Source organism: Fundulus heteroclitus, unplaced genomic scaffold (genome assembly GCF_011125445.2).
Source record: "Fundulus heteroclitus isolate FHET01 unplaced genomic scaffold, MU-UCD_Fhet_4.1 scaffold_37, whole genome shotgun sequence".
Lineage (NCBI taxonomy): Eukaryota > Metazoa > Chordata > Actinopteri > Cyprinodontiformes > Fundulidae > Fundulus > Fundulus heteroclitus.
The window spans coordinates 3,143,554-3,162,243 of NW_023396781.1; the positions used below are offsets into that span (position 1 = coordinate 3,143,554).

Genomic DNA, 18,690 nt, shown 5'->3' on the forward strand with positions numbered 1-18,690 from the left:
TTTTTAGGTTATCTCCTATATTCTCATCATAAATACAGTTTAAAAAGCTACCCACCCTGTCGCCGATTAAACAACCTGGCGGTGCCCAGCTCTTTTCCCTTTAAGCAAACTCCACTGGTTGTAAAAAGGCCATAAGCCTTATAAAGAAATCTAGGTACACTCCCATGTTTATGTTCCATCGTTATGTTTACGACGCAAACATGAAAATCTAATGAAATTATGAATAGATGAGTGAATACGACCATCTTCACTGAACTGATACGATTTTCTGCCTCCAGAAGGAAGAAGAAAGAAAGAACTGAGGAAGGCAGCTCTGATAATGTGAGGGTAAACCCTGAGGAAGAAGAACTAGTGCCTGACAATGATAAAGAATCTGAAGATGAAGGTAAATATAGTGGGTTTTTGTATATTGAGGATATTATTCTTTTATAATATGTATCTATACACTTGGGTTCTTTTTAATCCCCAAATATGAGAAACATTATTATTCTGAGCTTAAAAATCATTGGTACAGTTGTCAGTTATGATACAGGTATCTAAACCATAAATAACCTTGACATGGTGTTTTTGGGTGTTTTTTAAGTAAAATCTAAGGTTTAGTGTAAGCTGAGCTACTACTTCTCTAGATGATCCAGCTGGCCCAGTCTCTCAGAGTTTAACCCCGTTTCTCTCCTAGACAGCCATTGGCTGAGCTTTTACTCCACTAACTGTAGATGCTCTCTTTTATCCTCTGGACCTGAAAACTGGCTCAGAGATTCTCTGCTTAACTGTGATTTTGTCCTAGATGAAGTCACTAAAGGAGCTACTACTGCCATTTACTCTTTACTTTCTTTTTAACAAAGTACTCCTGGATCAGTGCTTCTTATCTTCTCCTTAATGCCCTAGCCTGTCATGGCAGATGGCCACTCACACTGAGCCCAGTTCCTGTTCTGCTGGATGTGTTCTTCCTCTTAAAGGGGAGTTGTCTGCTCCTCTGTCTGCACAAGAGGAATTGCTGCAGATCCAGCGACCCAATGCAGTTGGCTGGGTTTCCTTTGATAGGAAACTTTGTACCAGTTGGAAGTGAACTAGACTGCTTTCTGCAGATAGATAGTCTGCATCTATCTATCTATCTATCTATCTATCTATCTATCTATCTATCTATCTATCTATCTATCTATCTATCTATCTATCTATCTATCTATCTATCTATCTATCTATCTATCTATCTGTCTGTCTGTCTGTCTGTCTGTCTGTCTGTCTGTCTGTCTGTCTGTCTGTCTGTCTGTCTGTCTATCTGCTCTCTGTTTCTATGGGGCTCAGCAGAGAGAGGGGGAGAACATATTTGATGTTTTTTTTGTACAATGCATTTGTTGTGAAAGTATAAATAAACTAAATGGAAACTGAATAGTTTTGGAGAATAATTGCATGTACAACAATATTTGCCTTTGAAATAGATTATCCTTACATTCATATCCTGCCATGACTGTCTCCATCCTGTTTGTGAAGACACTCTGTGTTTCTCTTTCGCTGTAGAGTTGGTGCCCACTAAATGGGGTCTGGTCATGGACAGGATTCTGGTTTTGTCCAGGAAGTTCTCGGACATCCTTACTAAAGTCCAGGGGTTCCTCTGGAGGATTCTGGAGCTTCACATCCTCAAAATGGTGGCATTTTTCTCTGTGTGGTTTGCACTTGAAGAGGTAAATGTAGAATACAGAATGAATGACAGCTATTGTACATGTTGGTCAGTGATTAGGTTGCTTATGGAGGATCTTATGAAGGACATATGATTAAACATCAACAGTGGGCGACCTCTAGTGGTCATGCAAGCAAGTGCAAGTGTTTACTATGTGTTGCCTAGGCTACCAACAATCGGGAGTGCTGTATGATGATAGGATTGTGAAAGTATGCATTTTAGTGCAACAATATTTTCCTGACGAGAACAAGGCAGTTAGGATTTCCACTCCCATACCTAGAAGGACCTCCTCCTTACTTGGAAGTCATTGCACCAACAGGGCCTCAGAAAGTTACTCTGCAAGGAAATACGTGAAGGAATGTAAACTCTGAAGTAAGAATGTAGCTGCTCCAGGGTTTTAAACTGGAGTCATGTTACCTGAAGGTGCAGGTCATACTGCTGCACTTTGTGGCTTTGCTCTAATGTGAAAATATGCATCTGAGGTATATTTGAGTTTTCATTCAACTGTCACAGGACCATTGAGTACACACACACACACACACACACACACACACACACACACACACACACACACACACACACACACACACACACACACACATATATATATATATATATATATATATATATATATATATATATATATATATATATATATATATATATATATATACTCTCTGTTACCCATTGTTTCTATGGGGCTCAGTACTGTCTCCTATCAGTGTGGCACAGTACTTTTTTTGCCTCACTCATCAAATTTTAATTGTGCATTTATAGACAATTACAAAGTCTCAATATGTCACACACATATATTTTAGACAGACTGTGGAATATCACCGTGTGTAGTACATGTGTAATCTAACACGTATGTTGGTGCTATAAAGAGAAACAGCAATGGGCATGTGCCAACTCCCTGCCTCGGTCAGTGTGACCCGAGGCCACCTCCTTTGTTGTAGTTACTGTCTATAGTGAAATGAAATCACCACGGACTGAGTGGCTCCTGTTCCAAAATAGACACCTTTAAGTATGACTGACAGTTGCATATGTCAACGCGGTGAGGCCTGATGGCTTTCAGAGAAAGGTTTTCAGTTGTGATAGGATAATTATGTCAAAATAACTGTTAGGCCACAACAACAGTTGAGGGCATGCTTTTAAAACTATACCAGCTGTCAAGCATGGTTGAGGTAGAGTCATGGTGTGGGGGTGTTTTGCAGCCTGTGGTACAGATGTATTGCAGAAACTGAATGGACTGATGACGATAGACAGCTCCCTACAAGTCCTTTAACTTCAGCTCAAATCATCCAGACAGTTGAAACTTGTACTCGGTTAGATGTTCCAACAGGATGATGATCCCAAACACACACCAGACCTGGTTCTGCAGAAGACAAACTAGGCTAGCATTAAAACTTCTGGAATGGCCATGTCAAAGCCCCAACATAAACCCTATTTCAAGTTTGTGGACTGTCATTAAAAGCTGGCTTTGAAGTTTGTTGTAGAATCACTTCAACCTGAAAACTTATGTATTCAGGCATATTTCATAGTAATATCAGCAAATGATATGAACGTTTGATTCCACTTGGACAGTATGGTGTAACCTTTGCCCTCTTTCTTGTTTGGTCCTCAGCCCTCAGTGATGAATCTGGTCCTGGTGGTGTTGTGGTCTCTGGCGATGCCTTTTAGCCGCTTCAGGCCCATGGCATCGTGCCTGTCCACAGTTTGGGTCTGTGTTATCATTGTCTGTAAGATGCTCTATCAACTAAGTGTTGTCAACCCCTCTGAGTACTCCCACATCTGTGACATGGTAAGACACAGCTCAGTTTCACCAACTCAATGATAATTAAACAGCGACGTATCCTGGCCTTGTGCGAAGGTTCTGTGCTTCATCAGCCATAGATATAAATTTTCACAATCCTGTGTATTCTTCATCTTTTATAGCCACTAACTAACACAACCAACTTATTACCAGAGGAGATGAATAACTCCACGCTCTACAAGGAGCCCATTGATCCAGCCAAGTGGTTTGGTATCAGAAAAGATACGACGGCGCTGGGATATAGCAAGGTATGGCCTGTCCCAATTTCCCAACCACTGATTCTTCTGTACGTGTGTTATTTTCCCTGATTCTTTAAATAATAATAATTAGTTCAGATCCTTCCACTGATCTTTGTTCAACCCACAGTCTCTCCGTCTCTTCCTCTGTGCTTTCTAACTGCTGCTCATGAGTTCTCCCTCCGCAGATTTGGAAAACCTCCAGAAACTCTTCCGGAAGAAGGAATGTTCTTCTGTCTAAGATGGAAGCTAAAATGTTGGGTACCGTTTGATGTGTTTCATCTCTCGTGTGTTTGTTTCAGAATCATTTGATAGTGCTGATGTTGCTGGTCTTTGAGGCAACGGTGTACCGTCACCAGGTTCACCATTATCGTCAGCTCCTGCGATCCCCCCCAACCATACCGACCCTCTTCCCTTCTGCAAAGAGGGACACTTTAGACAAGGGCCTCATTCCATGCTTCAAGTACCTGCTCAACTTCGCCTTTTACAAGTTTGGATTGGAGGTGGGGGATTATTGGCCCATCACATCACCTTTTCATTGCACGTTTGGTGTGCTTTTAATATATTTGAATCTTTCAAAATGTCTCCTTTTTTCTGTAAAATAGATATGCTTTCTGATGACGGTGAATGTGATTGGGCAGCGAATGAACTTCCTTGTCATAATCCACGGCTGTTGGATGGTGGCCCTCTTGGTGAGGCGGCGACGAGCAGCTATCGCTAAGATCTGGCCCAAATACTGTCTCTTCCTGTCGATCTTCATGATCTACCAATATGTGTTGTGTGTGGGCATACCTCCTGCTCTCTGCATAGGTGAGTGTTTAAAGGATGGATAAACTGATACGGCTGTCCATTTCAGGATGTGTCGTTTATTGTCAGATCATGCTCTATAGTACCATACTTCATTCCTTAAAATAAGTTTAGTAAATGCAGTAATCATGGATGCCCACGTCAGGACGTTTTTGTCTCCAGTTCTGATCCTTTACATTTTTTGTCAACAAGCATTGACCTATTCTAAAAAACATTTTCTGAACTTTAAACAGCACAGTATACTTACATCACACACTGACCAAATGTTTAATTTTTCTCTCAAATGCACATTTCATTCTTCAGAAAGAGAGATTTTTTTTTCAATCGATCAGAACCAATTAAAACTGACTCCTAATTAAATGATTCTGTCAAGCAATGTTTTTAATTCACAAATACTTCCAGCCAATCAGAGTCAACCAACATTCTAAATTCTTAAATGTATTGACATTACAGAAACTTCATGCTGGGTTCTGGTTTCACTGCAGTTTGGAGAAACTATTCACTATTCGTATTTTCAGGTTCCTTACAGTACAGTACACTGCAATATCTTTGACTGTCAGCATCCAGAAAAAAAAAAGTTTTCTTTGTATACAGTAGGGAACACCAGAACAACCAGATAAGACAGAATGCTTGACAGAAAGAGTGAACAAAATATGAAGGGAAGCGATTGTACACATAAAAAACAGAAACAAAAGCAGCTCTCTAAATCTCTGCAGGCTTCCAGGTAAGTTGACATGTTGACGTCTGATGCTACCTAAAGCTATACGCTCCAGGTAAAAATACTAGGGCCGGCAGTCTTTGGCTATCCAGATGGGAAATGTGCTCATATGGCTGGTGATCCTAGACGTTCCATCACCACATATTCTTCAACCTATTGCTTTCCTCTTCCTGGCCATGCCCCTCTTCCCACTGTACCTGCCCCTCTCCCCAGGCCCCTTCTCCTTTTTAGCACTGTGGTTGTGTCCGATATAACTCCCTCACCAATGACCTTCCTGTTGCTGCAGTAGCCATTGTTTCTGACTGCCACAAATATTTAGTCCCAAAAAGAGTTTCTGATGCTCTAATGAACAAAGCTAGATTAAGAAAGTTCAGGGCAGCCATGTTGTAAGTAAAGGACAGAGGAGAGGAGATTTGAATGGGGTGCAAGGTCATCAACGTCTACATCTGAATCCTCCACAACATTCTGACATCATCTCTGCAGGACACAAGAACATCATCTGATTTCACCAACATCTTGAATTCAGTTAAAATTTAAAAAACTGATTAGATAGGATTTCTTTTCCCCAAAAAACTTTTGTTATTATTGTTGCAATTCAACCAAAATTGAACATTACATATCATAGGTATTATTAAAGTGGAAATAATTTCAATGACTAGGTTGTTTGGGCTCCTCCAACATACCCTTAACTAAGTCATAGATGGTGCACCAACAGGTGCTGGAAGTTGAGTTTATCCTGGGACTTTGATCCAATCATTTAAAACCACCTTGATCTGTACTGCGCTCCAATACGTGGGATCAGAATGTGAAACCGTCAGCAGAAGTCTGATTCATTTGACCTTTTCTTATCTTCTGTGTGTGATTCTCTTCAGACTACCCATGGAGGTGGAACAATCAACTGTTAATGAGTTCAGCTCTCATTAAATGGATCTTTCTGCCTGATTTCTACACTGTGCCCAACTCCAAAAACCTGATAGGTTAGTTTTGGTGCCTCTGTATGTGTTGACTGATTAGTCTGTCTGAATAAGGTATAAGGTAGGCAGGATTTCTCCTTGCTTATGTTTTTAGTGGCTCCTTGGGGATTTTTGGCATTAAACTCAGCTGTATGCTGTGCATTTGTGCTGATGTGCATTAATTATTAATGTACGCATTTACTTATGCACTCTGAACGTGTTGTTATTTTAGGATAAATACATATGTTGACCAGTCTTTAGAGTCAAAAGTCTGTACCTTAAGCTGTCTGTAAGCTTCTTGCCAGTTTCTCAGTGTCCATAACTCTGTATGAGGTGAAGTAACAGAGCTGAACCTCCTGGAAGTAGGTGAGTCTTGGAGGTTGATGAAGAAGAGGTGGATCACTTCCTGTTTCTGTCCACAGCGGACTTTCTCCTGCTGATGTGTGCCTCCCAGCAGTGGAAGGTGTTTGAGTGTGAGAAGCAGGAGGAGTGGATGGTCCAAGGAGGAGAGAACACTGATGAGCCTGATCCAATGGAGGGTCAGCTCTTTAACCCTGCGCCCAACTTCATCAACTGCAGGTGACGTGTGGGATTTCTGCTGAGCCTGCTGTTTGTTTGTTTGCTTTCAGTCAGTGTTCAGAAATGGAAAGATGTCTACATCGGTCATACCTGCTGGTCTTTATGTTTTAAAATACAGCTTTGTTGCTGCTACAGATCCTATAAGTGGAACTATAGCAGTAGTGCAATAGTTTGGACTTTACTCTCCGTGTCTCCTGTAGGAGTTATCTGGACATGGTGAAGGTGTTGGCCTTTCGGTACTTCTTCTGGTTCGTGCTGTCGATGGTCTTCATCACTGGGGCCACCAGGATCTCTATATTTGGGCTTGGTTATCTGACCGCATCCTTCTTTTTTCTGCTGTTTGGAACCAAGCTGTTGGTCAAACCTTCCAGAGTTCGCCTCATGCTCTGGGACTGTCTCATCATCTACAACGTGGCAGTTATTATATCTAACAGCAAGCTGGACGAATCAGTATTGGTTGCTTGAATAAATGCATCTTATTTTTTTATTGCTCAGTAGGATTTCAAACACAGCATCATCTTCAAGCCCAATGTTACTGCCAATTGATCCTACCTGTTGATTGCATTCTAACGTTTGTTGTAACATGTATTTTAGCTGCGCTACACTGACAGTGTTTGTCACATTTAAAGTTCTGATGGAAAAATGATAAATTATTCAATGGACAGTTGGAACATTGGAGTCAAGTAACAGGTCAATTATAATCATTCTATATCAAAAATACAATAAAACCAAACTGTGTGTGTCTTGTCTGGAGGATATTGGTGAAAAGAGTCTTCCTCAAGATATAGAAGCTCAAACAGCACTTGACTAAGAAATCAGTGTGACCCTATGATTAGCAATGTCTCCTCCTCACCCCATGCTCAGTTTCCATCGTACTGGCCAGTAGATGGTAGTAGTCTTGACTACATCCATTACTGCTTCAGGTTTCAGTCAGATATTCACCGCAGCATCAGGATATGGACTTCACAGCAGACCCACCCATTTTTCATCTGGATGGATGGAGGCTAGCAGACATCATCATCAGATGAAGTCAGAGATGTAGTTATGGCAACTATCAAAAACAAAGACAGCAGTCTCTTACGTTCAGGTGTACTTGTTTCTTGTTTACTTGCACCTGTAAAAAAAAAAAAAAAATCCTTCCAGTTACCCAAGCAACGAATGTTAGTGCAAAGAAGCAGGGGTGTAGTCATTTCCTGCGGATCCGCTCTGAGCTGTGCTTAGCTAATGGGCTTAATTTACCTTAAATTCTCAAAAGTTATCTTTATCTCCATCAAAAATAAATAAATGTCATCATACCACATGAGGCCAAAAATGAAGCCACTGTAGGCAAGCATGGAGCTGTTGTTAAAGTCTTAAGACACAGTCAAAGCACTGAGAGCTTGTCCCTAAATCCTCCTTCCAGAGTTTGTCTTTCTTAACTTTTCAACATCCGCTGCAAAAAAACTGGATTAATATCACAATTTCAGGATGCAAGGTGAACTTTGGAAACAGCTGAGAAATGTTTAGAGCAGTCTGAGTTGATGAATCTGTGTGTGTTTCAGATCCTGGCCTGCGTGTTTGTGTCTGAGATGCAGGCAGGATTCTGTTGGGTGATTCAGCTCTTCAGCCTGGTTTGCACAGTTAAAGGATATTATGATCGTAAGTGCTGCACTTATAATACTCACTTCTTTATTGTGATAAACATATTGTTATGCATCCATCCATCCATTTTCCGTACCTGCTTTTCTGTGCATGGTCACGGGGGGGCTGGTGCCTGTCTCCAGCAGTCACAGGGCGAGAGGCAGGGTGCAGGTTGCCAGTCTATCACAGGGCAACACCTTACTCATTCAGCAACCTCTTCTCTGCACTTGTTATGCATCATTTATACTTTAATCAAACAACATAAAAGTGTGGGCTCCTATGATCTGGTGTTTAGTTGGGGGAGTTAGGGATTTAGAAAATAACCAATCATTAAACCACAAAACTAAGTCTCTATTTCCTGTAGCGTTGCATTTTATAGGTGTGACTGAGAGATTAATTCATACATCTGAAATTCTTTTTTCTTTACATCCCCTCTATTTACAGTTAGTTTTGTCAGAGTCTGACAGATCCTTGTAAACCTGATTTTCTCTATATTTTGTATTTTCTTTTTCCGGCCAGCTAATGCTGTGAGTGGTGAGACGTGCATCCTTCCAATAGAAGAAGCAGGGATTCTGTGGGACAGTTTGTGTCTTCTCTGTCTCTTGCTGCAGAGGAGGGTCTTCCTCAGTTTCTACTTCCTGCATGTGACAGCAGAACTACAGGCGTTTGCCAAACAGGCATCAAGGTAATATAGATAACTGACAGAGACCAGTTGCAGTGGCTCTAAAAACAAGGCTTTCCTTTTATCATAAACTAGGCTTGTGCATTTGAACGCCTCACAGGACACTGAACTTACAGTGCTTTGAAAAAGTATTTATATCCTTTGAACCTTTTCACATTTTGCCACATGACAAACTTCTATTTTGTTGGAATGTTGTGTAATACCAACGCAAAGTAGCAGGTTTTCTTCTATGATTGTCCCGGGTTTAGCTCTTTGCTGAACAAAAGCATCCCACAGCATGATGCTGCCAACACCACTGCCAAAAACTCCCTTACCTGACTGTGTTGTGCCAAGTAGAATGTTTGGCAGAGGGAGGACTATGGTGTGCAGCTGTTTTTCAGGACTCAGGCTCAGCCCGTTAGTTCAATTCAATTCAATTTTATTTATATAGCGCCAAATCATGAAACATGTCATCTCAAGGCACTTTACAAAGTCAAATTTAATCATATTATACAGATTGGGTCAGATTATACAGATTGGTAAAAAAATTCCCTATATAAGGAAACCAGTTGATTGCATCAAAGTCCCGACAAGCAGCATTCACTCCTGGGGAACCGTAGAGCCACAGGGAGAGTCATCTGCATTGTCCATGGCTTTGCTGCAATCCCTCATACTGAGCAAGCATGAAGCGACAGTGGGAAGAAAAACCACCCATTATCGGGAAGGAAAACCTCCAGCAGAACCAGGCTCAGTATGAACGGTCATCTGCCTCGACCGACTGGGGGTTAGAGAAGACAGAGCAGAGACACAACAAGAGAGACAAAAAAAGCACAGAAGCACACATTGATCTAGTAATCTGTTCTACATTAGATGGTAATAGCAGGTGATCTGTCTTCTCTGGATGATGTCACAGTTAACAGAACGCCAGACCAGGTGTACCTACTATGAAGATAAAAGAGAGAGAACAGAAAGTTAAAGCAGAAATGACAACACGTAATGCATAATTGAAGAACAGTAGAACTCTATAGAGTGAGAAAATTAGATCCATAACTCCAGTAGCCTAAGCCTATAGCAGTAAAACTATAAAGGTGGCTCAGAGTAACATGAGCCACTAGTTATAAGTTTTGTCAAAAAGGAAAGTTTTAAGATTAGTCTTAAAAGTAGACAGGGTGTCTGCCTCACGGACCAAAACTGGGAGTTGGTTTTCATTGGAACTGGGAGTTCCAATGAAAAGGAAACCTTAAAGGGGCAATAAGTAAAAAAAAAATACTGTAAAATCAACCTAAATAATTTTATGTTGGCAACAGAGCAGCAGCCTGCAAACATGGAAGCCAGTAAGAGAAGTGGACCAGAAATAGAACAGAATACAACATCATAGACCTCTCCTTTGTAAGTAAAAATTCAGTGGGGCTTCACAACAGCAACAGAACTATTTAGAAACGGCGTATTAGATTGTCATTGGCAGGCTGTTGTACCCATTTGAGCCACTAGGTATCATTATTACTTATTCCTCCTTTATTGCTTCAACATATGAGGACATTGTAGACAACTCCATGCTCCCAGTTTTGTGTGAACAGTTTTTAAGATGATCACTACTGTTCCAACATGACTGAGCACCAGAGCGCAAAACAAGGTCCATAAAAACATAGAGGAGTCAGTTTCGTGTGGAGGAACTTGACTGACATGCCTGTGCAAATTCTCAGATATCTGGATCATGGGAACGGCAAACAGGCTTAAATCGGTTGCCTTGGATTTAAATCTGTTTGTTGTAACTTGACTGACCTACACAGAGTCCTGACCTCAGCCTAAGAGAGCTCCTCTGGGATGAATTAGAGAAGAGACAGAGTCAGGCCTTCACATCCAACATCAGTGTCTGACCTCACAAATGCACTTGTGGAAGAATGGTAAATTCCATAAATGCTCCTCAGTCTTGTGGAAAACCAATGTGGACCTACATATGAACCCTGTGGATTAGCAATGGCATAACATTCATGTATGGAGACAGATGAGCAAGGTGTTTTAGGCGGCGTATTGTAGTTTGTTCACAGTGTCGTAGTTTGTGGGCCTGCTGGAAAGTTGGAGAGATGATATTGAAAAAAATGTGTCATGCAAATATCTGAAAAGTTCTGGTTCGAGATGCTTTGTGAACAGATGCTGAAATGATGCTAAGAACTGGCTGCCCAGTAACAATGGTGGAAGCTAGGGCGTCCCAGTACAGCATCTGCTGGTCCTTTTGGGTTTTTTAAAGAAAGAAAAACAGGTGTATTATATTATAATAATTCAATGAGGTTATTAGGATGCCAGTTTAGTTGGTTTGTGTGGGGGGCAGAAGCTGAAACGTTTTGGTAAGGAGACTGAATGGGGATAGGTTATAAACTGGAGCAGGATTGCACCTGCTCCTATTTCTTGGATTTATTAGACTATAAATACAGTGAAATCTCAGCCATTTATTACTGTGATAGATATCATCTTTTAAATATGTAACACATGTACTAACGGTTCTTTCTGTCCCTCAGAGGGTTTGAGCTCTTCAGAGCCAGCATTATGAAGAACGTTAAGTTTCATCAACAGATTGAAAAGAAATCACTGTCACAACTCAAGAAATCGTAAGTTTTCACTTTATAAGGGCTGCTATTCAAAAAAGAGTAATTTTAAAAGCTGAATTGGATTATGTGTTGATATGTGAAGCTGAAAAGGAGTTTTGGATGTGCAGAGCTAAAGTTCTTGATTAGAAGTTCTGTATTTTATCTTCCATTGTTTTTCTTCCTTTAATTCCGCCCTCTCCTCTCAGGATGCAGAGGATTCGCTCTAAGCAACAAAAGTACAAGGATGGACAGAAAAGCAGTGAAATTTCCACAGAAACCCAGGAAGCTGGTAGAAGCAGCCCTGACCACCCTCCAGAAGTTGGTAAAGCTAGTCCACCTCTTCCATGTCCTTCATGTTTGATGAGGAAACCGTGTTCCTTATCAACTTTAAAAGTGCAAAATATCATATTGGCTGCTGTTTTTTAGTTTCAAGGTTGTAAAATTGTGATGAGAGTCACATTTCTGCTCAACATGACACAAGCTAAAAAGACATACATCATCTCATTCATTCTTGTCTTTAGAAACCCTACCGTTTGATTCTGTTTTAATTCCAGATCAGCTCATTTAATTTACAATATGTAATAGGCTCTTCATTTATGTATTTATGTGAAATACAGAATACATGCAGCGTTAATCAACCGTGATCTTTTCTTTCAGGATTTACAGAATTGGAACAATCCTCAGCATTGCAACATATCAGTGTCATTGTTTTAAATCGACATTTTAATCTACTGTAAACCTTTCTCTTCAGAATCTCAGAAAGACGGGAATAAGTCTAAGAAGAAGAACTGGTACCAACCATGGATAAACCACGCAGCAGGTATGATGTGTATTTTAAACTTAGATTACTACGCTGCCCTGCAAATGTTTTCATCCACAACTCGGAACTTCCCATATTTATCCCGTTTTTATTTAATGTGATCGACCACTAAAAAGGTAGTGCATGATCGGGATTCAGATCAAACGTTAAACATAGTTTTCAAATTTGTTTTTTTTTTTTTTGAACTGCACTGAGTCAAGACTTTGCAGAACCACCTTTGGCTGCAGGTCAAGCTGCCACGCATTTGGGGTTTTCCTTTGCTGGCTTTGAACATCTACAGCCTGATGCCCCGTTTCTTTATAATGTGCTGTAAATTAAGTCTAAGTAGAGAGGAGTATTTATTTATTTATACAGAATGAGCCTTTTTATTCAAAAGCTTATAGTGCACCTTGACATATGACAGGTTGGTTAATTTAGATGTCTTTTACTCACAGTCATCCACTCAGGGGACTACTACCTGTTTGAATCCGACAGTGAGGATGAAGACGATCTGAATTATGAAGAAAAGAAGCCTCAGACGCAGACTGCGTGCCAGGTCAGAACCCACAACTAATTCTCATAGTTTCTAAATGTTGATGAATTAGTGGCTCTTACATGAAAGGATGTATCCCAGCTGGCATACCAGGCATGGGTGACTAGTGTGAAGACAGCTTTGAGGGAACGCCAGAGACGTCAGAGACACTTGAAAGCCATTAAAGGAAAAGAAGCAAGGATACGAGAAAGAAGAGATTCCCAACAGGAAGCTCTCACGCTGAAGGGTAATGTGTCTGCATGCTTTCATACCAAGAAAACTAAGAATTGATTCAAAGTCTTAGCATTAGATTTGACAGACTCATTTGTTTCATTTAGTTCCTCTTTTGGAAGATAGATTTTAAAACTAAATATCTAACCTACTGAATATTTTACTAAAAGCTCTGAAACTGTCAATAGAGAGCTCAGTTTAATCATTTAACATGAATTTGACTGAATTAGATCTTTGTGTAACATTAATTGCAGGCTTATATTAGAATACATTTGGATCTTGAGTCCATTAGGTTAGATGTTGTATACAAATTATTGCAAATATCTGGACTGAAATGTTCAGCACACAATCCTGACTGCTGTGGGTTTGTTTAGTTGTTTTGTTTAGTTGTACTCTGAGAATCGTTTTAATTCATGGCAGATATGATGACTGACTAAATAAAGCTAAATCAGGGCAAATAAATGTGTGTGTGTGTGTGTGTGTGTGTGTGTGTGTGTGTGTGTGTGTGTGTGTGTGTGTGTGTGTGTGTGTGTAGCTTCTGCAGATAACGTTTTTGAGGAGGCTGATGTTAATGGCGAAGTGGAGGATCCTGAGGAGGAAGAGTCTGGTAGGTAAACGCTCAGAATGAATATCACTGTCTGGTCAATGCCCAGTGGTGGATATAGGCAGGAGTCCACCGCTGCAAACTAAAGGATTAGCTTAGAAATCATAATAATATTAGTAAAAACTGACTTACAAATGATCAGTTCTTTGAATAATTGCAACAAATTTGTGTTCTGTACCTTTAAAATGAAATGGGTGTTTTGAAATGGCACATTTATGGGTCACCTCTTGAACATTTTAATCTTAAGCCTGACCTTGTGCTTGTCTCACCATGTGGGAGCAGTAGCTATAAAGCAGGGTTTACTGTTTCTAAGCAAAGACTAGAAACAGTAACAGTGATTACAGAGTGGACATTTTAAACTTCATATTAAAGAGTAGCACAATTAGCTCACTGATGGTGAAGACGGCTAACTTTGAGACTGCTTCCCACAGTGACAACTTCCACACCAGAGTTGTTATTGTGACCTGACAGCAGTTATGATGTCAGCTTCTTTAGTTTCCCATTGACTGGTGACCAGCAAAGAGCAGTCACGCTAAAAAGGGCTGATTCCAGGCACCATGCAGTGCTTGTCTCCACACAGCCTGGGTACTTGGAACCTGCTTTGTGCTCCAGACTCCTGTTCTTCCCTCTTTGTCTCCCTCCTCCTTTGTGATGCAGTGCACGGAGAGATGGTTCAGAAGATCCTGGACATTCTACGCTTCCTATGGGCCATTATTTTGGCCATGGTGGATGGTCTGACCCAGTGGCTCAATCTGCTCACTAAACAGTACAGAGATACATCTACTGTCCTGTGCAACGAACGCTACTTCATCATACACAAAATCAAACAGGTAAATGCAGCTCAGAAACCGTTCTTACTGTACACAGGCACAAGCTTGATCATTTAAACAGAATAAAGTAATTACACAATGTCCATTCAGCAAACTTTGGATATGTGTCTCCCTGATCATGACAGCGTGATACAGCCGAGTCCAGAGAAGACCTGGGGTCCCAGAACAGTGAGAGTTCCACTCTGAGTACATGTTTGGATCAAGCTGCTCCAGAACATGCTACCAGAAGCAGGTCAGTGAGGTGTTGGTCATGTCTGCTTTTTACCATCTATGTCATGCTTTATATTGTTAACACGGTGAGAACGGTTAGCATGGTTTTATGCCACATATACAGTCTTACATGTGTGATTGTGGGATTGCCTGATGGAGAAAACGGAGCCTAAAAGTTCTGCAGACTTTTATTTAAGATTTAACTTGGTTTATGGGATCTCCTTTAATTTCATTGAAAGGTCCTCTTGTAGAGTTATGTCTCACCAGCGTAAGCATGAGTAACACAGCAGTTTTGAATGTGTATGATGAAGTCGATCTATGATTAAAGTCTGATATGGAGAGAAAGATCCCAACTTTTGAGTGAAAAGTGACATACTAACGTTTCAGGCCCCATTGTGTGCGTACACAAGCTTCATAAATGAGAGCCCTGGAGTGGTTTTAAAGTGTTTTATCTTCTAGACTTAAGATACAGTTGGATCAGCAGTTATGTAAGTCAGTTCTTCTTATGGGCACACCGATGGCCGTATTATGGAGAAGGTGTCCTTGGTTAAAATTCTTCATTGGACCACCAGACACAAGTCCTCCATGTCCTAGCTGGGTCTTTGGAACTGAGAGGCATTATCAGAGGGATGGTGAAGATGTCAGTGGGTACACTAGGAGTTCATAGGGCTCAGTCTGGAATGTGGTTTTGGATGCTCTGAGGAAAGTGAGCCTAGATCTGGGGGAGGTGTGGGACACCTCAATGCAGCCATGGAATGTGTTCATTGGATCAGGGAGAACCATGTCTGGGTCATTGATCATGTCTCCTGCTCTAAGCGATAATGATATTGATGCCTTTTAAATTCCCCTAAGGGTCACTGCTGGAAAAATGACCATGTGATTTAGGAATAAAGTCAGCCTTCCCCCTTTTATCTGTCCTTGTTGCGCTGGCTGTAAGTATTTCTCTTGATCTGATTGTCACGTACCACATCAGGAGGAGAGACAGCATGTCCCCCCGCAGTCAGGGTGTCAGAGATGAGCAGACGCCATGGCCCAAGGGTTCGGGGTCATCACAGAGGCGATGACAACCTCCATGCTTGCTAATACAGTTGCAGACAGATGACACCAGCTGTTTTAGGCATGCTGTTTCTCAACCTTATTCTTAGTGCTTTTACAAGCCTAACACAGCATTTTCATCATTGTTAAAGTGGGTTCTGTAAAAGGCACTACTAAAACTACTGCACGTTGATACAGTTTAGCCCAGCTCTGAAACAGAAAGGATCTATGGTCTGCTGGGGACCTCTGGTTCTGTTCTAGAAGTGGATGGTATTCACCTTTTAAAGGACTTGTGGAGGGCCACGGGGCCATGCCGTTCTTGCTCTGGCGGTGGTCAGAGGGCCCAGTGGCACCGTTGTATGGCAGCCTCACCTCTGTCAGTCTGCCCCAGGGCAGCTGTAGCTACTAACATAGCTCACCCATGTCAGGGTGTGAATGTGTGTGTGAATGGGTGAATGACTAAGACTGTAGTGTAAAGCGCTTTGGAGGTCGTCAAGACTAGTTAAAGCACTATACAAGTACAAGCCATTCACCATTTTACCATTTGTTTCCTTACTCGTCAAAAATGATTATGCATTTCTTCATGTCCTCTCTCGCGTGCAGATTAAAACACTGATTTTCCTAACTTCTCGTCAAACATGAAACAGTGGTTGGTGCCATATAATCACTTGAGAGACTAAATATTTAAAGCGTTATTCTGAAATGTTCCTTTTCTAATTCTTTCTGCTCACATGGACATTTATGTCTGTATGCAGAGTCGAGACCCAGAGGCGCAGCAGCAACGGGCATCTCCTCCCTGAAGAAGCCCCAAGCAGCGACGCTGGACTGCAGCCAGAGCCATTAAGACAGAGACACTCCAGAACAGCCAGCGAGATCCTGTCCGACAGGTGAAGCATCAGAATATAGAGATTTTATCACCTTTACAGGGGGATGTGTAGCTAGCAGCAGCAATGCTATAATGCATGCATTGGGAATGCCCCATCAGTGATGTGCAGGAGGAGAACTCTACTTATCAACAACTACTGTTGTGTATTTTACTTCTGGTCTTTGCTTTTACCAAGTTTTAGTGCATCTCTGATAAACACATTAACAAGGAGATTGGTGTGTGGCTGTGGTTTTCTCTTTTTCCTCCTCAGAGCCTTTTTTATAGAGGAGCTGGAGCAGAGCAGAGAATTCTACAGCAACCAGAACCGTTTGCTGAGGCTGCTGGTAGCCGTGTACAACCTGCTGTCGGCCAATTCAGAGCTGCTCTGCTATTTAATAATAGTCCTGAACAATGTGGTCAGTGCCTCTGTCATCTCGCTGGTCCTGCCGATGCTGGTCTTCCTGTGGGCCATGCTTTCTGCTCCAAGACCAACTAAGAGGTTCTGGATGACAGCTATAGTCTACACAGAGGTATGGATGCTGAAGAATACATCTACATCTCAATCACTTCTTACTGATGTTGGCACGAGTTATTGCATCCACAATCTGGGACTGAAAGACACACAGGCTGAAGGGGTTTCCCCAGAGGTCCCAGTATAGCATAAAGAGAATGGTTTTACTTTGCTGGGTTCTGTACTGGGTCAACACCAGTACCTGTTAGAACTACCCAGTTTTGTGCAAAGCTTACAGGGGTGGAACAGAACATGTCTTTATCTTGAACTGTCACTGTACACATGTCCCAGTCCGAAGTGTGCGATCAGATGAAGAATACGTGGGCACAGCCAGTCCTTATATAAGCTCATAGGTTCTTATTGCTTTGTGCAGTAGCCTTCCATGCCCCAGAAAAGCAAGGAAACACAGTCCATTAAGAGCACTTCACACCGACAGGCTAATATACACTTAAGACCCAAGTTTTTCATACCCATTTGAAACTTGGGTTTCAAATTTTCTGGTTTCAACCAAGAGGTTTGTCTGTAATTCAAAATGAGACAGGCATCTGCAAAAAGATAAGACAATGAGCAGAGTATCATTGCAGAAGTAAAATAATCTCCGCTTGGATTTACATTTCAACAGAAAATAGTATGTCAAAAAAATTATTTAAATCCTTTTCAGCTATAAATGGAAAAGTCTATTTGCCCCAAATAGACTGGGCAAATAGACTGGTGTTGAGCTCCAGGTCTCTAGGGTTTGAAGGCCTTCTTGCCATCCTGCTAATCTAAAGCTCTCTCCCTCCTTCAGGTCAGGACTGGTCCAAAAGAGACTTCCAGTCAGAAACAACATGTTGGTCAAATGAAACATAACTTTTAAATGGAGTTTTAGTAATTCTGGGCTTTATTACAAAGCCTAAATTCATCCTTCATTGTAAGGCAAGGTGATGTTCTGATGAATTAAAGTTTTTAACTATTACCTCAACTTTATTTTAGGCGCCTTTAGAAACAAACGGCATCAGGAGCTCAACAAGCACCACCTTGTGTTCAGAATAATGCATGCTCTGTGTATTTTCTCACTTAGTACAGTAAAAAGCCTTTAATTTGCTGTTAAAACTTGCAATCCTGTCAGTTTCAGTTTTGGACTTTTTCAGATTTTTTAGTAAGGTCTCCTGCAGGGCATGGTCCAGCACAAACTGGGAGAAGATTTTTAAAGGGTTTGTTGTTTAAAGGAGAGTTATCTTATCTCTTACTGGTTCTCCACTGCCTCTCCTTCGGAGCATTATTTATGTCTCTGTGTTAGAGATGCTTATTTTCTGCTGGTTGGGATTCTCATATTCCTCAGTGAATCTGTGGTTCCAAGGATTATAATGTCAGAAACTCTGAACACTGAGAATCAGGAGCAGTTTGCTCACAACTAACTATGCTCTTTCAGACTAATGCAACCAGT

At 41.2% G+C, this 18,690-nt stretch overlaps 1 protein-coding gene across 1 annotated transcript in view; it reads left to right on the forward strand.

Annotated features, from left to right (window-relative positions):
- The window catches only part of piezo1 (piezo-type mechanosensitive ion channel component 1), a 97,377-nt gene that overhangs the window by 60,895 nt on the left and 17,792 nt on the right, over window positions 1-18,690 (forward strand). The window contains exons 17-37 of the mRNA XM_036130651.1: window positions 279-385; window positions 1,516-1,679; window positions 3,300-3,476; window positions 3,611-3,736; window positions 4,027-4,227; window positions 4,330-4,534; window positions 6,122-6,226; window positions 6,625-6,781; window positions 6,982-7,231; window positions 8,323-8,419; window positions 8,921-9,086; window positions 11,579-11,668; window positions 11,854-11,969; window positions 12,399-12,467; window positions 12,902-13,002; window positions 13,081-13,225; window positions 13,745-13,816; window positions 14,471-14,643; window positions 14,769-14,875; window positions 16,644-16,775; window positions 17,025-17,283. Of these exons, the coding sequence (XP_035986544.1) occupies window positions 279-385; window positions 1,516-1,679; window positions 3,300-3,476; window positions 3,611-3,736; window positions 4,027-4,227; window positions 4,330-4,534; window positions 6,122-6,226; window positions 6,625-6,781; window positions 6,982-7,231; window positions 8,323-8,419; window positions 8,921-9,086; window positions 11,579-11,668; window positions 11,854-11,969; window positions 12,399-12,467; window positions 12,902-13,002; window positions 13,081-13,225; window positions 13,745-13,816; window positions 14,471-14,643; window positions 14,769-14,875; window positions 16,644-16,775; window positions 17,025-17,283 (3,019 nt within the window). The remainder of the gene's footprint in view (window positions 1-278; window positions 386-1,515; window positions 1,680-3,299; window positions 3,477-3,610; window positions 3,737-4,026; window positions 4,228-4,329; window positions 4,535-6,121; window positions 6,227-6,624; window positions 6,782-6,981; window positions 7,232-8,322; window positions 8,420-8,920; window positions 9,087-11,578; window positions 11,669-11,853; window positions 11,970-12,398; window positions 12,468-12,901; window positions 13,003-13,080; window positions 13,226-13,744; window positions 13,817-14,470; window positions 14,644-14,768; window positions 14,876-16,643; window positions 16,776-17,024; window positions 17,284-18,690) is intronic.